The sequence below is a fragment of the Plectropomus leopardus genome, chromosome 19, assembly GCF_026936395.1.
Source record: "Plectropomus leopardus strain MGB_pleo_1.0 chromosome 19, ASM2693639v1, whole genome shotgun sequence".
Lineage (NCBI taxonomy): Eukaryota > Metazoa > Chordata > Actinopteri > Perciformes > Serranidae > Plectropomus > Plectropomus leopardus.
In genome coordinates this window covers 17270665-17290388 of record NC_142194.1, presented here as the reverse complement: position 1 = coordinate 17290388, position 19724 = coordinate 17270665, and the positions used below count along the sequence as shown (strand labels likewise).

The following is a 19724-nucleotide window of genomic DNA, read 5'->3' as shown; positions in this document are numbered from 1 at the left end:
CAATGCATCTGGAGCCAGCCAGGGCCGTAATCACCTATTTAACATTGGGGGGGCCATTTTCAATCAACACCTTCACGGGGGATTTCCCCCGGGGAATACATTTTTTTTTTTAGAAACTTAACAGCTAAACTGACCATTATAGAGCCTTTTGAAACAGAAACATTAAATCAGGCGTTCTCAGAGTTTTGATGACTCAGTGTCTCGTGCTGCAAAGGAAAAGTGCACAAACTTGAACTTCTTTATATTATTAAAATTACATATATGCTACGACATGTTTTATGACTTTTCAATCAAATATATGTAACAAAACTATAACAGTCAACAGTGTTATATTCTACTCGGGCTGGCCCTTGAAAGTCGGAGGCTTGAATCATTAGTCGGAGACTGAGCTTGCTTCAAGTCAGTCATTTTTTCTGTGCAGTGCACTTGTGGTGACGGTTTGGTCCTGGAATTTTGCTGCATAGTGAATGCTCTTGACTTGTACACTACTCTTTGCAGCTACAGACATGCAGGCAATGGCTCAAAGGGAGAGAGAGGCTGCACTGTAAGGCACACGTTCATAGGATACTGTCTCTGGCTTTTATTGATATCTAGTGTCTGGAAAAATTGTTGTTGCACATTTGCGGCCCATTGTTAGCTTGTTTACTATATGACATGAATGCTGCTGTCGCACTGAACATCCTTCAGAGTTTTTTCAGACTTTAAAACTTTTTATGGATAACAAAATTAATCATTGAATATTCATATTGAATAGCCAAATCTGGTTCATATGGCATAATATTGAATCAGGTCAGCCCTGCATTCTATATTACACATATTACATTTAAATACATTTAAAAGTAATGAAACAAAGAGACAGTACTGTACAGGTTTTGACACTCATTGTACTTAGTCACAAAAGTCAAGCAGTGGCTTCTGCTCGGGTACTGCTACATCTTGTCCACGATAGTTTACTTTCTCTTTTTGTTCTTTTTTGTTCTCCATAATTTTTCATTGTCTTGTATTTCCTGTTTTATTTTGATACTCACCTCTTGTCTTGTTTCAGGTCCTCTGTTTCCTGCCCTTGTGTTCTTCCCTTACGTGTGATTACCTGCTCCACCCTAATGCATTGCACCTGTGTCTCATTGTCTCCCCACCTTTGAAGTCTCTTTGTACTCTTCCCTATTTGCCAATTTATCTTGTTGCTCTCTGACAGTGTCCCAGCATTCCCTTTGTGTGAGTTTTTCATTGAGTCTCAGTTTTTGACCAGTTTTTGCTGGATGGGAGTTTTACCACCTTGATTGAGTCTGCTTTTGGGTCCAAGTCATTGGTTCTGTGATACAGGTACGCCAACACCACTTGCACAAACCACACACAGAACAGCAGTATAGGTCTACTGTAGTACTGGGACCATTGGTAATGGTAATTTAAATTTGTTATGTTTGTTATGTTTTATTATATAATCATCACGGTCCCCAATATTTATGCAAGGGATAATGCCCTATGAGGTGTCCATGTCCATCAGAAGCAGTCATAACTTTTTCTTATCTGTGGAAAAACCTGATGGTTTACCAAATACCTGGAACAATCATTATTGCCTCAAAAGGTTCTTAGCCAATGGAAACGTTATTCACTAATCCAATAAATAAGGCAAACCTTAGATACGACCTAGAATTGAAAGACATTTCTAGTCCACACAGCTCATAGAACACTTTGGCTGAGCTATTAGCCAGAAAACTAACAATTTGCCAGCAAGATTTAAAGTCAATAACATTAAATATGGTCAAAAAACTAAATAGAAGGACTAACTCAGTTTTGTGAATAAACAAGCACTCTGTTGCATAAATTGGTTATGGACACCTTGTCAGGCATTATCTCTTCCTTAAAGCACACATTGTAGCCAGTCAGAATCGAGAATTCACCCAGATCATGGTATAGTATATACTGTAAAACTTAATAGCCTGGGCTATCATTTGCCTAAACCACTGAACTCAACAGGCTTATATTTGGGACAGGTATCTGTATGGGACACACTTTTATTTCCTCTTACACAAAACTTGCTCAGCAAAGATGGGAAATACAATCAAGTTGTTTATTTAAACCTCTTTTTTTGCATCTCTTGTTTACTAAGCCAATATTAGCCTTCTTTTGTGCTCATGGTTAAAATGAACTAAATGATTAATATGAAGTCAAATGACCACCAGTAATTGCGAGCAATATCAGCAATATCAGCAATATCTCTGCGTTATTAAAATATAACAGTATACTTCTTTGTACCTCCTTTTTTGGAGTAAAATGGAAGTACATATAAGTACATGTGATGGGCGGAGCAGTTCGCGGAATTTTCAACCCTGAATATTCACCAAACATCAGAGTCAGAAGATTCAGAAAGTACCAGAATCTCACTCGAGTCCAATTTCCAATCCGAATATGGTCACCCGCAGACACCACCACGATGGCTTCCAAATATGGCGATCTACCTCTGCTTACAAAGCAGACAGGATGCATTCCTGCATACTTTACAAGACTAAACAGACACCAGCTGCATCCTGTTGTGATGGAACCACAACGTGACTCTTCTAAGAATTCAGGAGCAAGTCAGGACAGAGCGGAATATAATCAACAAGATTAAAACATAAACCATGAAACCATCACATGCATGCACAAATAAGATCTGCAGAGCATTATTGATAGTGATATACCTTCATAGATTAAATCAAGCTAACAATGTGTGTAATATGTCCATACAAAAGTTTAGACGAAAGTTTAAATATTTATAGTTGCATGCATAATCTCGGCAGCTAAGTGACATTATCTGCATCGGGGGCAAAAAACTTCTAATTTGGACTGGACATGCTTATATTTGAAGTTTTACGGTATATATATTATACCATGGTACATATTGTGTAGGCCAATGTATTAATTTTAATGCCTTAGCGCCAGCTCTGTTCCATTGTACTTTAAATGCAACTTTTGATGTGAAATGTTTGTTTTATAGTCTTCATGTCATTGAGCCTGCTCTGTTTCAGTGCGCAGTTTCTGAATGTCATTTAATGCTTTTGTAGCATATGCGATGGGACCGTCATATTGTAGCAGCTCTTGATCAAATGACAATCAACTTTATAGCTTCCTGGTGTCATGCTATTGAAGGATAAGGTTTGTCAGAGCAGTTTCAGCATCGACAAGTCTGCGGTTTCTTTAGGCATTTTTGGAAATATGATTATTAACTTTTTTAAAGATTTTGATAAGAAGGTCAATACCACTCCCATATCTGTACGGTAATTTAGAAGCTGCCGCCAGCAGATGGTAACTATAACAGAATGAGCGTGATAATGTAAATGTATTTTAGTGCTTATTTATTGCAATTTTGTGGGGTATGATACAAAGAAATACCTATTACCTGGTTATATGAGCTAAAATTGTGTTTTAACATGACATTTTTTAGCATGAGAGAATTTATTACTGATTGCACTTCACCCCATTGCTCACAAGATGGCAGTTGAAGATGACATTTTTTCTGCATTAAAACACAGAGGCCTGCTTGGCAGGCCTATATGAACAGCAAACTCTACACACTCCATTACTGACAAACATGTCCCCAAACTTGGCTGTAAAAGTACAAATATTGCCCAAAATATGGCCAAAAATAAAACAATACAAACATTCCACATTAGTGACAATATGTCTACAGAAATCAACTTGTAATACAAGGAATAAACTGTGTTAATGCACTAAATTTTATGGTATAACAAAATGGCCGTCAAACTGTTTGTAGGAGAAAAAAAAAAACCATTTAGAACAGTAAAAACAGTACAGATCTTGATATTGATTTCACAGCTCTATTGAAAGCCTGTTCCCTAAAACAATAGTCCAAAAAGAAAACAATTGTCTTTTAAAGTAGAAATCCATGTCAGTAATTTTGCCATGGCAGAAAATAACTTATTTTTTCTGACTTTTCATTGACTTCAAATAGAGCTACCTTCTTGAGCACAACCTGGCTGAAACACTAGAATACGTCCTGTTTGCATCGGTGCACATACTGCAGGCCCACATCTGCATATGAACATGGACACACGCCAACACACAAACAAACAGACATGCACGCACACACATGCCCTCACACTCATACGCACAAACACACTGTGTACAAACCAAAAGTGAGTTCTCACAGACAGGAAATGATGTCAGTTCTTGTCTCCAAGGAGATGGAGGCAGTTGCTAAGATACTGTGACACTAGGATTTTTCTCTCTATTTTCTCTCCCTCTCTGTCTCTCTAACACGAGCACACACACATATACACACACACGGCGATGTCACCATGAATAACTCGAAACTCTCCCTTGTATCTCTCTTATTCTCTTGCACAGATGGCAATGAGCACCAATCCAACTTTTCCCTGTTACATTTCTAAAAATAACCACCGAAAAATATCACTTTGTTCACAATCCCAATTGGATGCTCAGGGCCATTAAACAGATCACTTATGCTTCTTCACCCAAATCTAACATCGGCGCTACTGCTACAAAAATTATCCACATTCTTAATCTTTGCTTTGAACTGTGTACAATTACTCAACCACCCACTTCCAGAGCGGCGAGGCCTGTAGCTAGTAACCCGAAATGATGGAAGTGATGGATGTGTATCAGCACCCCTCTAAAGCTTCTTCACAGTGTGAGCTGCACCTCTCTGGCGCTATCAGCATGCCACATATGTCTTGGCACTAGCATGTTGCTGCCAAATCCTCATCACCCTCCCCCTTCCTCTCCCCCTGTGGCTCCTAACACAGCATTAAGAGTTTATGGGGTTTGGGTTGTATTGGAAATGCCATGCACTTGTCCTCTCTGGATAGTGGGATTAGCTCTCTCCGCTGTATTTCTACTCCAAGAGCCTTCCTGTACTGATGACACAAGCAATACAGCGATGAGTGTTTGTTCATTTACTGTGCACAAATGCATGTCCCTCTCCCTCCCTCCACTCCGTCGCTCGCACACACACACACACACACACACACACACACACACACACACACACACACACACACACACAGTCTCAAGGGGGCCTGCACACACACACGCACACACAAGCATACTATACATGCATAAGGGGAATATCAGATTCAATGTGCAATGACACAGTGAGGACATAGAAGGGGGGCTGAGGCACAGGGTGGGTTTGGCATGGGCGGTGTGGAATCATTTTAAATGGCGCGGGGGTTGGAAGGCAAAAAGATGTACAGAGAGAGGAGACAAAAAGCGCTGAAAGGCAGCCAGGGTCGGGCGAGAGGCTGGAAGTGGGCTAAGATTTCAGCATGAGTGATAGGGAATGAGGGAAGAGGGAGAAAGAAGGGGAAAGGAGGAATATCCTCTGCACCACTGTGTGACTGGAAATTTAATAGAGGGAGCGAGATAGAGGGAGAAAGAGAGGGAAGGAGAGAAAGGTGGATGGGTGGGAGAGAGAGAGAGAGGGAGAGAGAGAGGGGCAGAGGAGGGGGAGGGGAAAGGAAGAGAGAGGCAAAAGGCACAGAGACCTCATTGCTGTGCAGCTTTCAGCAAAAGCTAGTGGTCGTGAACAATGCTCACTACGGCATTCACAGAGGAGGGAGGGGAGGAGCGAGGGAGCGAGAGGGTGAGGGAGAGAGTGTGTATATATCTTGGGGGTCTTTCTGAAGCATAACTGGCCTTCTCTGTCCTTTGACCTTTAGTATGAGCTGAGACAGAGCAAAGATGCACTGGGATTTATTTATACCTACAAACTGTGGATATAAAGCTACAAGGGATGCTTCTCTTCCTTTGCACAAATTCTCTACTGCAATATGTGAAGATTATATAGGAGCTAAATCACCTGACACATGTGGACACACACGACAAAGATCGATATGGGGAGGCCACTTAGAAAGACGAACTAAAGCGTTCTTTATTGGCTATCTTGCTGGCATTTGTCTCAATTCACTAATTAAAACATGCAGCAACCCACTCATAGCCTACTAAACTCTGGAACCTGCTCACAAAATACTTCATGTTTGGGCTTTAGAAGTTGAAGTATTGGGTTTTTATAATATGCAAACATCACAGGGCTGCAGTGGCGGATCTTTATACAAGCCTTTCCTATAAACTTGCCCAGCTGGCATGGGATGTCAATATGATGTCAGTAAGAGATTGGACTCTGACACTGGACAATTGTGAAATTTGACTGTAGTAAAAATTGGGCTGACAATGCTTCAAATGTCTAACGTATTCCATGTTGTGTGCATGTTAACATTATGACGCTTCACAACTGAATGTCAGTAGTCTATGTCAAGATGACACTAGCATTACACTTTTTAAGCTGTTGGATTTTGGTTACTTAAAGGTGTAGGTGTGTAAGATTTAAAGGAATCTAGTGGTTAGGTCGCAGAATTGAAATTTTTGCAAGAGACCAACGCGAAAGTGTGAATTGCCTTATCTGGCCAGAACTTGATTTGTCTGTTCTGGGCTACTATAGAAACACAATGGTGGACTCCCTAGATGAGGATCCATTCCATATATAGATAAACGTTTGTGTTAATATATGCCCCTAAATTCTACACTATACCTTTAACAACACGACTTAAAACCAACAAAATATCTGTGCCATCTTTCATCCGTATTCTATGTCAATTTGATGTTGGCATTAGCTGTCCAGATGATGTCCATCACAACCTAGATTCAACCAAATATCAACATCTATGGACATAGATGGCCTTAGAAAAAAAAGGAACATTAAGGCAAATTGAACCAAATATTCAATGGTCTGTAGTAGGAGTACCACCTATAGTCCTGGTAATGCAGTGCAGTTCACTTTTATGTGTCCATCAGTGGGTGATATTCACAAACAGAACATTTAAAGCATGTATGGGAATGGTCAAGTGGAGTGTATGAAAAGAGTAAGAGAAAGGGAAAAGGCAAAAGCATTTTCAGGTGCAGTACAAAAAAAGGCAAATTTTGCAAATTTGCATGTACTGTATTTTGTTATTTATTTCTTATTATTGATTATTAGCTAAATTGTTTATTTTCTTTGATGTCTTATTAGCTCTTTCTTGTTTGTAATAAATTAAAGAAGGTTTTTTGTGTGGGGGAGGGGCACCAAAGGAAGCTTGCCCAGGGCCCCAAATCTGCTAACTCTAGCACTGCAGAGCTGCAGTCTGTTTGACAGCAAGTAATAGTGATGATGACTTCCTCATGTACAGCTTTAAACCCACCACTGAGAGCTGCATTTGGGGAAGAAAAAACAAATGCTCATATGCAAAGACTGCAGAAAACAGACCTCATTAGTTTGCTAGATTTAATCTGAGCTGGCCATTACTAAAAATGCATGTGCTAGCACTGCACATTCATTATGAATATGGACATTAGTAGGCCTATGAAACTCTTTAAGACTCAATGGAGCAGAAATGTTTCTTACTGCAGATGTTTTGGTCTGTTGGTTCAGCAGTAAACAGGTGTTTGGTGATAAACACTGAAAACTGACAAAAAAAAAAAAAAAAAAAAATCATGAAATTTCACAGTATAATAAGAGACACACTGACTCAATTTATGCTGCTGATCATCCAGTGCTGCTGAGTCACATTAATGAATATGTGACTTTATTCATGACATGCATGGATGTTGATTTAAAACAGAACGTGAAGGCTAAATCAAACCAAATAATTAAGCTTGCAATATTCAGAGTTTAAATGCTTAAATCATCTAAGGAACGCAGAGACATCCATAAGTCGTTGGTCCTTCATCTGTTCTTCTAATGCTGCCTTAGTGGGATTCAGACGGAAACATACGGAATGTGCGTAAAGAGCCGCTTATGCTGGACGCAAAATGCTCTGCCCACCGGGCGCCGTCGCGTTTGCTGCCTGCGTTCCTCTCCAAGGATGATAAGGCGCATGGATGCACTCGTCCCAGACCTCGTTCCCTAAATGTGATAATACTAACATCATTTTCCTTCAACGACCCTTAATCCGATCTGTTGTTTTTTTCTTCCTCCTCTTCTCCCCGCGTGTGTATGTGTGTGTGTGGATTGTGTTCATCTTTTTAACCTGCCATCACTGACTGTAGCCCCCCGCGTTGCGTTGGCGCTGCGGAATAGCCTACAAGAACAAGAGCCAGCTTACAGCCGTGGAAACAAGCGAATCAATTTAGGGAAAAGAGAAAAAGGAGAGAGGCTGGAAAACTGGTGATCGGGAGAAGAGGGGACGAGGGGAGAGGAAAAAACATCGACCTCACGCCGCAGCCGCCGAAACATTAAGGTACGTGTATATTGGTTGTACAGGTAGAAGGGGGACTGAAATGGCCGGCGTAATTATTGCATATGTTACCTAATCTGCACGGATGCCGAAATCAGTCACGAGACGATAAAGATTGGATGATGAAACGTGCAAAGGTCGCACAGATTCATAATAGTTGAGGTAAATAATTAATACCAACAAAAGATACAGTCGATGTCAGAGGAATAAAGCTGCGGTGGTCATTGCAAATGTGTTGAAATAACATGGATCCTTATGTAAGCCTTGACATGTCCACACATATCCTTCAAAAAAAGGAGAAAAGAAAAAACAGTGAGGCTATGGATTGTTTTTGGGTGCAGTCATGTTGTCATTACCCTGAAGAGAGAATGGATGCAAGCCATTTTGTAATGCAGCATGTGCAGAATTAGGCCTATTCAGAATTTCAATTGCGTTCCCGAGAAGGTGCGCCGTAGTGAGCGCAGCTGCATAGATGAATAAGGCCATTCTGTTGAATTGTAGGAGATATTATGCTAGAGGCTATATGATGAGGACAGATTGCAGATTAGAGGTTGCGACTGCAGGAGAAAATGGTCAGGTTATAGCTTTTTTTTTTGGTGTTTTCCCCCCACGAGTTGATATCAGAGAAATTGGAAAATATAGCTGTCATCACTTGAAAGCTGAAAATATTTGCCATGAACCTGCAAATTTTCCTCTCCTAAAAAGGTGCTTGTTGCCATACTGGTGAAATGCGTCCCATCCTACCCCTGATTCCCACGTCCTGAATCAATCTAGTGTTGTCATAGTTACAGCAGATGATGTTGGCCCTGCTGCACCTGTGTCGCTTTGTGTTCATTCGAGACCATCTGTAAATACATGAGGTCTAATTGGGCCTTGTGTAGGCACACAGGAAGCATCCCACAAACCCCCAGAAGCCCCCGTGTTTATTGAAAACAACACCACGATTTTTGCCTCTTCATAAACCTTAATGACTTTGTTGTGGAGAGCATGGGCATTGATACAATCAGGCGCTTACGATGATGTGATTGGTTTGTAGCAATTGGTCAGCAGCTTGCAGCTAATTTGTCTTTTCACGACTGAGCGCTTTCTCAGGCCTGATCGAATAATCAATATCTACATGGTTGCAATCTGCTCTTGACATGGAAAAACAGCGAAGATCAGGAAAGAGAAATACCTTTGAGTGAAATTGGTTGAAAAAAATAACCCCATCCAGTCTGGACATCTCAGCCATGTATGTCATAAACCTAAAGGAAGCACATTTTGCACAAGGATGAGAATGAAGGCCTCTGGCAAAGAGGAATTGGCCCTCAGATGAGTCAAGGTGTAATAATCTAAAAATAAAGACCATCATCAGTGTGCGCTGTTGTTCTTGTGGGGAACTCAAAGATGGGGAGGTCAAGGCAACAGGCGTCCTGCTGGCAGATTCAAGGTCTCTCCCCCCATCCAATTTTACCCTGTTGGACGTTTTACATAGATTTTTTTTTATTGTGACTTTTGCCACCTAATACAAAGAAAAAAAATAAAGCTTGATTCATTCAATATGTCTTTTCAATTTCTTTAATTTTATATTGAGAAAAAAAAAATCAAAGTTTATTGTTGGCAGCTTTCAAAGACCTTTATTTAAAGGGAAATGCATCTTTTTTACATTGATGCAATTAAGAAAACACTATTCTGTGATTTTTCTTAAATGTTTTTGCAATAATTCTAGAAAAGTGCTTATGCCTTCATTAACAAGTGAGAAAAACAAACTCTACATTCGTACATTACAACAATGGTGGCCGAGGCAAGAGAAACGTAAGAAGTCTTGACTCAAAAATTACTTGCTAATATCAATATTTTCAGCTTCATACAAATTTAAAGGAAAAACCACCAATCTAACACCTACGTAATGCTCCGGTGTATGAAAAACAAATTCTGTTGTCAGAGCTCTGGTATGATCAATTTTTTGACCAGCTAATGATGTTTGTGTTTTGATGCTCGAATCATCTTTCTGTCGAGTTAAAAAACATTGTAACTATCAAACCATCACTCTGGATCACACACAATCCTGACGTCTGGGGGAGATATTTTATTTTTCAACTCAGTCAATTTATCGAAATGCATAATTACCTGCTGGATGGGGATGAGAAGGAGACTCTTCAAGGAGGGACAGCAATGTTCAGAACATCATAATGAGGAGTGCAGCAAAGGGGCTGCATACAGTAATGTTTAGGATTAGCGTTTGTATTTATGAATCTACGTTTGGCTTTTCTTGTTGTTCCTCGGTGGCAGTTACAGTTAGGATGGTTGTAGATATGGATGTGTGAATATCTGTGTGTGTGTGTGTGTGTGTTGGAGATAGATAGATAGAGACTCTGTGGGATGTGCAGAGCATCTAAAACATCTATTTTTAGCATACACTCCCTTATGAGCTTTCTTAATAGCTGCTTTAAGAGTTCTCAGAGCTATGTTTTTAATAAAGACTGATGTTGACCTAATCCTCAGACCTTGTAGATATTAAGATTCATGACAAATCTGCTCGCTCTGTTGTGATGTTGAAGGCCAAGGTCCAGCTAGGTTTTATCTCAGGTCTACCTTCACTTAAGCAAATATATATTTTCATATGTATGTTTTTATTTTTCTAGAAAGAGGTATCAAAACTCTTGACTTCATATGTGGTGTAACATCAAAAACTGTGATCTTAAGTCAAATATAAGTTGATGTTTTTTTTACACCATAAAGGTGCTGCTGATCAGGTTTAAACATCAAATGTTCATCAGGCTCAGCTAAACACAGTAATGTGGAATAGGGCACTGGACAGTAAAAACACAAGATGGTGAGTGAGCAGGTTGCCACAGCAACCGTGTTTCTAGGAGCGCATGCATCGTCGCTGCATAGGAGAGGAGATGCTAAGGACTGCCATGGAGCCTTTTTAAAAGAAATAAATAACCCATTTATCAGAGATTAAAAATACTTGGAAAACATCTAAGATGTAAAATATCAGTAATGGTAGCACAGTGGTCATATAAGTAACATATAACTGAGCTCTTCTGCTTTGTTTTCAACAGACAGCTCGGGCTTGTAACTGCGAGAGTCACAGTGTCGAACATAACGTGTTTGAGAAAACAATGAGCACTTTCTTTCTGGTCTAATCATTTAAAGGGAATCAGTCCAACCTTTTCTAAATTTAGTGAGTCTGCTGATGCTTGCAGCCATTTTCGTGTGACACCCCCTTAACCACAGACCTATTACAAAAGCCCTAAAAGTATTTTGCACCATCTTTTATTTTTCCTTGTTCACAATCTAGTTGTAATTTTTGGGTTTGGTTCATCAACTTTAGTGGCTAAGGACCTTGTCTGATTGTGCGTTGCTTATTGTGCACAGCATGTGCATTGCAGTAACATTTCAGGGGTCCAGAATCATTCCTTCATATCTTAATTGCTAAATTACTGCTGCTGCGTTGTGATGGATTGCGTGAATGCCTGCATTAACCTTAGGTCCACATGAATCCCGGCAGCAGTTGTAATTGCATTCAACAACTTGGCATACTTTTAAATGTGAGAGTCTACTTCTGTCACTTTGCATCTGACTTGAAGCACACCAGTATCATAAAGTGGACGATGAGATTGTCGTCCTAATGGCTCGGCTCAGAAATTGTGACCCAGCTTGAGGTTTTAGGATTTTGTGGCCATTTCAGACCATGACCCAGATGTTAAGTTCAACCTATGAAGAAAATGGCAGCTGACTCACCAGTTAGACTACAGGCCACAATTTGAGAGCCACCTCTTAAGAGGAAAAAAAGCCTGACCCAGCTTGTCATACACTCTTGCGCCAGGGCATTGTAATATTTTAAGATTTAAATTTAGTTCTGGGAACACATGCATGTATGTGCTAGGCTAATAGCTACTGCACTGTGCACTTACTTGACCTCCTTCCTCTCTCCTTTTTTCTCTTCCCCCTACAGTGAGAAGCAACAGCCTCCACAGAGACAACAAATTCAAGAGCAAATCCTCCCCTAAATTTAACTTCTATTCTAATAATTGTCATGGGAACAAAAAAACAGAGTTCCCTAAAATGACTTGTTGAAAAGAACAAGGTGTTTGATAGTCAAAGAAGCATGAGCAAAGTAAAATAAGAATATATTAATAATAAATTGAGTATTTAATATATAACATTACACTTTTTCCCTCTCCATTTTTAAAGTTACTACTTGAAGGAGAAAAAAACACAGTAAGAGCAAAAAATATGAACATCAAGATAAACATTTAATTCCCCCTGTTTGGAGGTGACTTATCAACATCATAGCAATAGGGGTGGGTCATGACTCAGTTGCCATGCGTGTTGTCATGGTGACCAGCCCCTGTACCCCTTCCCCCCTCCTCTGGTTGGTCCAGCTTTTGTTGTGGTTTCACAACCATGGACCTCAGCTGACAGAGGCAGCACCCCCTTGCCCCACCCCCTGTACCTGCTCCAATCAGGCAAGCCGCGTCATCTGTACAAGGAAGAGTTTAGATCAAGTCCCAGACAGTATTTCAGAGAACACAAGATACCTCAATCTACAAGAGAACACAATTCAGGTAAATATGGCTCCATCTACAAACAGATCATACGTTGTATGTAATTGTTGACAGCAGTTTTTCTGATGGTTACAACTTGCCTCCGTGTTTTTGTTTCCACACCAGGTGATCAAGTCTGACACATTTAAGCACCTGCGGCATCTGGAAATCCTCCAGCTCTCCAAGAATCACATCCGGCAAATCGAGGTGGGAGCTTTCAATGGCCTTCCCAACCTCAATACGCTGGAGCTTTTTGACAACCGCCTCACGGTGGTACCGTCACAAGCCTTTGAGTACCTCAGCAAGCTAAGGGAACTATGGCTACGAAACAACCCCATCGAGACACTGCCGGCGTTTGCCTTTCACCGTGTTCCCTCTTTGCGCCGTCTCGATCTGGGGGAACTCAGGAAGCTGGATTTCATCTCAGAAGCTGCCTTCGAAGGTCTGGTCAACTTACGCTTCTTGAATCTCGGCATGTGCGGCTTGAAGGACATCCCTAACCTTACCCCGCTAGTGCGACTAGAGGAGTTGGAGCTGTCAGGAAATCAGCTGGGGATAGTCAGGCCTGGATCCTTCCAGGGCCTGGTGTCACTTCGCAAGCTGTGGCTAATGCACTCCAGAGTGTCGGTCATTGAGCGCAATGCTTTTGATGACCTCAAGAACTTGGAGGAGCTCAATCTCTCCCACAATTCACTGCATTCCCTGCCCCATGACCTCTTCACCCCTTTGCACCAATTGGAGAGAGTACATCTCAACCACAACCCTTGGGTGTGCAACTGTGATGTTCTGTGGCTCAGCTGGTGGCTAAAAGAAACAGTTCCCAGCAACACCACATGTTGTGCTCGATGCCATGCGCCTCCAGGTTTGAAAGGCAAATACATTGGGGAACTAGACCAGAGCCACTTTACCTGCTATGCCCCAGTGATCGTTGAGCCACCCACTGACCTCAATGTCACTGAGGGCATGGCTGCTGAGCTGAAATGTCGTACTGGAACCTCGATGACCTCTGTGAATTGGTTCACTCCGAATGGCACTCTGATGACCCACGGATCATACCGAGTTAGGATCTCAGTACTTCATGACGGAACGCTGAACTTCACAAACGTTACCGTGCAGGACACCGGGCAGTACACTTGCATGGTAACCAACTCTGCTGGAAACACCACTGCGACCGCCGTGCTTAACGTGTCTGCTTCAGACCCCAGCAACAGCTACAGCTATTTCACCACTGTCACTGTGGAAACAGTAGAGACAGTGAGAGGAGATGAGGAGAACTCTGCAAGACAGTATATTAACGAGACTTTCATAGATTTCCCTAATCCTACTGTTCAAAGAGGGGTCTTAGAGGGCCGACCTGGCATAACTATATCACCCTCTCTCTCCTCTCTTTCTTCACTGTCCCCACGAGCCAACAGAGCTAATGAAAATGCAGTGACTGTGTCCATAATGGATGTAACTAACATTCCAGGTCTGGATGATGTAATGAAAACAACTAAGATCATCATTGGTTGCTTCGTGGCCATTACCTTTATGGCGGCTGTTATGTTGGTGGTCTTCTATAAACTCCGGAAGCAACACCAGCTGCACAAGCACCACGGTCCTGCCAGAGCCATTGAGATTGTCAATGTAGAAGATGAGATCGGAGCCGGGGCCGGGAGCGGCATCTCAGGTGGTTCAACGATAAACTCTGGCAGTGGAGAGGGAACCCTTCGGATACATCATCCAGAAATAGTCAACCTTCCCAACATTGGCCGTACGGATACCCTCAACCATTACTACAAGACCCATCATTTCAACAACAATGTGATGGGTCTCAGTATTGGCTCGGAAGGGATGGGACCGGGAGGGATGCTCAATAGCAAGAACCAGCAAGTCCAGGATATCCCCATCTCCTGTACCTCAGTCCCCATCTCTACATCTAATTTGCTCACCTCATCAGGCAATGGCACCAACATCAACCCCTGTTCTATGTCCCCACCGCTGCCGATGTCTCTCCCCATGCCTACCATGGGCTTACATGGATCGATCAAGGGTTTCATGGGCCAAAACCAGAATCCCCAAATGGAGCCTCTTCTCTTCAAGGGGAGCTCGAAGGAAAACGTCCAAGAGACTCAGATCTAAAAACAAAAAGCGAGAGTATAGAGAGAGAGAGTGAGCAAGACTCGGAGACAGAGAGGGGATTGATGTTGGGTTTATGCGCGGAATGATTAGACACTAGAGTGCATTGACATTACACCAGGAGAGAGGATAGACTGACACGGCAATACACAAACACATAGACTTATCCGTGACAGTGTACTGAGCCAAGGATTACCACAATGGGCCACTTGTGTTTGTAGTAACGATCATGGCCATGGAGATCAAGGAATGGACATTGCTACAATGTAAATCTGTGCCAAAGCAAATGTTTTTTGCAGTTTCTACAAGCTGTGTTCTCATAGGGAAAAACTAGCCTTTCAGAGTAATCAGTCCCCAAATCGTTGTTGGCCAGCAGAGATGAAAGACATACACAGCACTTACCACACTGAAGATCGGAGATATTACAGAACAAAAATCCAAGAGACATTTTTCTTCCACACAAAAACACAAGCCACACTCTCTCTCAAGTGACTCAATAGACTCCCTCAAGGTGACAATTATGTAGGCATAAATAGATGGACAAAAAGGTACAGTGCAGTACAAACTACTGTGAAAAATCCACAAATTATATAAATATATTTTCATTTAAATATGTATCATTGCAGACTCCGATGCAGAGATATTTTGGGGTGGATGTATAAGCTGGTATAGTTTGTTTCTTTGTGAATAATCAGGGGCGGTGATGGTGGAGGTTGGTTATGATACATGTTTTAAGTTTGGCTACTTCTCAGAAACATAAGGGCTCAATTGCAACACTCATTGTGAATCTTTGAATTGGCTTTGTGACATGAAGTCCATTTAGGTTGTAGAACAGTAAACGCAGATCTCTGTTTGACAAACTTTTTTCTGTTGCTTCAGTAATAATCATGACAAACTTTTGTGTTCTGAGAGTGTATTATGTATTTTGTAAAAGCCAGCTACTTGGTATTTGAATTGACAATTCTGATACTTAAATGCCAGCATCAAATAATGGTTAAAACGATGTTCCACAAATGCGGAAAGGTGATCCAATGCAAAGACCTGTATGGGTAAAATAAAGTGTTGACAATGTGTTATTTGAATCAGATCAGTAGCCAGATATTTGCTTTTAGACAGGAATTTGATATGACCTCCTTGCTCATGGTTACCATAATCATGCCATAAAAATGCTGTCACAAGGATGATTAGACATCTATCTGCAGCAGCATTCAAGAAGGGATTAAACATCCATCTTAGGATGATTGGAGTGAATGGAAATGTACAGTATATTAATAATAATAATGTCTGGTTGTATGACAATTGTAAGATCCACATTTTTACAGTGTAACTTTCATATGTTAAATGCCATTTACGCTTCTTGCGTTTCAACTATGTATTTCTTTATTTTTGTTAGTTTGATATAATGTGTACAGTTGTCTAGCCATGTATCATTACGTGTGAAATAAATCAATCATATATTGGGTTGTGGCGGGTCAATATGGCAACCACATAAGTAAGGAGTGTGACGTTATGCAGGCCTCGGTGCTAAACCCGGATTGAATGTATGGTTTGTGGTTTAGCCATTAGTCATTCTGGTAATGATAGGTGCCATCTGCAGTATTAACATGTTCAGGCAGGCTTTTTAGGTACTCTCCTATACATGTACACTACTGGTTTTGCAAATGAGTGTTTTTAACAGACCTAGACGATGACTTATTCTTAATGAAGGCGGTTTTGTCTGAAATTAGCCCTCAGTATGCTTCTCCCATGACAATTCTTTCATGCTAGTTTGAAAGTGGGAAGAAGTTTATTTAATAAATTATATATATTTTTTGCTTTCATCAAGCAGGAGCCTAAAATGTTTGTTGCAATTGAGCACAAACTGGACCAGTTACTCCAGATAAATGTACCTGAGATAGTGTTATCAACAAAATCATATCAAGGTTTTTCGACTGTAATGCAGCTCTGTATGTGATTTTGCTGTTTTCTTTTCCTGTTGCACCCCTCCCTCAGATCTATATAGGAGCTGTTTCTGTGAGTGATGATGGTTTTTCTTATCGGAAACGAGCCCACATTTGGTGGAAGAAAAGAAACAGTGAGGAATTGTAACAATAGTGATGATAATATGAGTGATGGTATCGGACAAAACCCAACCTGATTGCACTGTCACAGAGGTTAATCCATGAAAGGAACATCTTCTGCATCAATGCACACCACGTTTGTTCTGTGTATTGCCAAACATCTAAGCCATCTTTTTAAAAAAACATGTTTGGTTATACCTACACATGATCAGGTTGGTTAAATTGCAGCCCTGTTTTTTCTCCACTTGGTGTTTTTGGCGGCGAATCTCATTCAAAAGCATAGTAAATGTAAATGTGTTGCGACCCCACAGACAGATCTAGTAGGCAGGGTTCAACTGAAGCCCCACAGAGACACAAATAGAATATAAATGAAGGCTAAAGACACAACATATGGGCCGCTCCCTTGATGTGCTACATTCGGTGGCTCTGCCATCAGATTTCAAAGAGCATACTAGATACCTCCTTGTGTGCTTGTGTGTGAGGGCACATTCCTGCATGATAACCGCAGCAAAATTTTCCTACCTGAACGCCACCACTGTGTTTTGTTAGAATGGTGACTCACCTAATCAGCAGAGAAATGTTCCTTTCATAACTCTGGACATGCCGGCAACATGCACAATTATCATCATTATTATTAACATTTGGGGGAACTGCAGAAGGGCTTTGTTACATCTTAGTATAGTGGCTGCCATTGTACATATTGATGCGATTTAAAAGGAGGCTCATTCTGCAGCAGTAATAACAAACGTATGACCCCTTTTAATGACGATCACAAGCTTGAGACTGGAATATGTGCATATTGGGCAACTGTATCTCGCTGTGATATATATGATGGTGAACTGATGCAGCTTGGCTACAGATGGAGTTATTGGCATATGTGTATCCTCTGCACCATTCATTGCTTACAATGGAGGCTTCAGCCCAGATGACATTTCTTGGTTTGTTGGAAGCAAAGCTCCTTAATGAAAAGGATTATCATATCTGAGACACCAAATTGCAAGACAAGAAAATGGACTGACCTTTTGGTCCTTTAAAGGTAAGCTGTGCTGTTTGATAAAACAATGTAAAAAATTACCTGGGTCTGTTTTAAAAGCTTTCTAAAAAGCGAGGGAGAGAACAGTGTTAAGCTCTAGAGAAATTTAGATTTCTTTAATACAAAATAATGATAAAAAAATGTCATTTTGTGTTTGTTTTTTTTCTTTTTTCTTTTCCAGTTGTTGGTTGTATCTCGGTATGTGATATTATCAATTTGGGTCTTTATGTGTTGTCATTAAATGTAATTCTTTTCATGCATTCATCCAGGTACACAGTGTGGCAGAAGAGTGTATTTCTTCAATTATGGCAAAATCAACATGTGCTGTACTTGCACTTCAATGACTGTCATGCAGTGACTGAGAGGTATATTATTTCACTGTTTGCTACTTCTGTGACTTTGGTTTTTACGCCCGCTGTAAGGAGTTATTCTGCTATTAGAGACATAGGCCACTTTCATTCTTTGTTGTGATTTCATCCTTCAGAGCACCACAACTAACTAAATAAGAAATGAGTTAACAAGTTTAACATGACAATGTTTCAAATAAGTTATTGCGTGAAATTTTATAAAACAAAATGAAAAAACGTCCTAACAATTACTGTGTTTACACTGTATTTTGTTACTTTATTTTTTTGTCTTGTCAAACTTATTTATTAGACCAGAAAACAGGAAACACACTTTCAAAATAAGGTTATAGTTGGAGACAAGGGCCTCTTGTACCCCTATGTGCTCAGTTATGTTGGCATAGCATATAAAATCCACACAAATGTTATGGGATTATGTTGCTATAGGGACATTTGAAAAGTGCCTGCAGCTGTCAAAGACTCAAAGACGTTTTGTAAATATCTGTAATCATGACACATGAACACAAACATCTAAGATTCTATTTTATTGCAAGAGGTGATAATTTCCCAGGAATAAAAACATCTGATCTTGCTGATTGAAATCGTAAAAACAAATTAGTTGGCTAATTGATTAAGAGGGGCGGCTGTAGAAGTACAGTCATTCAACGTAACACTATTACATCCTGTAATCACTGCAGCATGGCAACCGCCTTAATAAATCAAGTGGTCCATCATGTTACATTAGCGTAATTGTACATAAACTGGCACTGCCATTTCTTATTATTAGCATATGTTGTGAATTTGCAAATCTGACAAATAGGTAAAAGGAAAACAAACAAGATCAGATCCATTTAGTGAATACTTAGACATTTCCTATTGTTGAGTGTAAAGGGAACTGAATGGATTTGGGTTATGTTGCTCACAGATGAAGTGCACTAGCTTATTTTTATGCTGGAAGAATGTGCAGGGCTTCATTAACACATTGTTATCATGAGTTCTTATCTTGGAACAGGTTGACAAAATCAAGCTTTACTTCGCTGTTTTTTTGTTCTTCAGTTCATCTGCATGTTCCAAACCAGATTTGATATTTTTAAACTCATTTTGGACCCCAAGGTAAACTGTATAGACAATCACAGATGTCCGCTGCGCAGTCCAACCCACGTTATGAAACTGCAACCTCAAGGGATTTGTGTAACAACAAATGCATCAGCCATGAACCATGGCAGTGAATTGGAATGATATGTTTAGATAAATTGTTTGGGCCTTACAGCAGCGGGATTGTATTTGAAATGTCTTAGGGGGCACTATGTAAAGTCATTTTCTTGAATGTAATTGTTCTTGGCTTGTTCTCTGTTCCCCAGAGAGCTCAGTCCCCGTGAGACTTCTTGGAAATAATATTAAAG

General features: G+C 40.6%; 1 protein-coding gene across 1 annotated transcript; it reads left to right on the top strand.

The window, feature by feature from the left end:
• Positions 1-1154: 1154 nt before the first annotated feature.
• lrrc4bb (leucine rich repeat containing 4Bb) lies at positions 1155-18249 on the top strand. The gene is made up of 4 exons (XM_042507932.2): positions 1155-1323; positions 8044-8234; positions 12175-12787; positions 12893-18249. Exons 3-4 carry the CDS (start codon positions 12545-12547, stop codon positions 14885-14887), a joined length of 2238 nt encoding a protein of 745 aa, XP_042363866.2. The 5' UTR covers positions 1155-1323; positions 8044-8234; positions 12175-12544; the 3' UTR covers positions 14888-18249.
• Positions 18250-19724: the final 1475 nt, after the last annotated feature.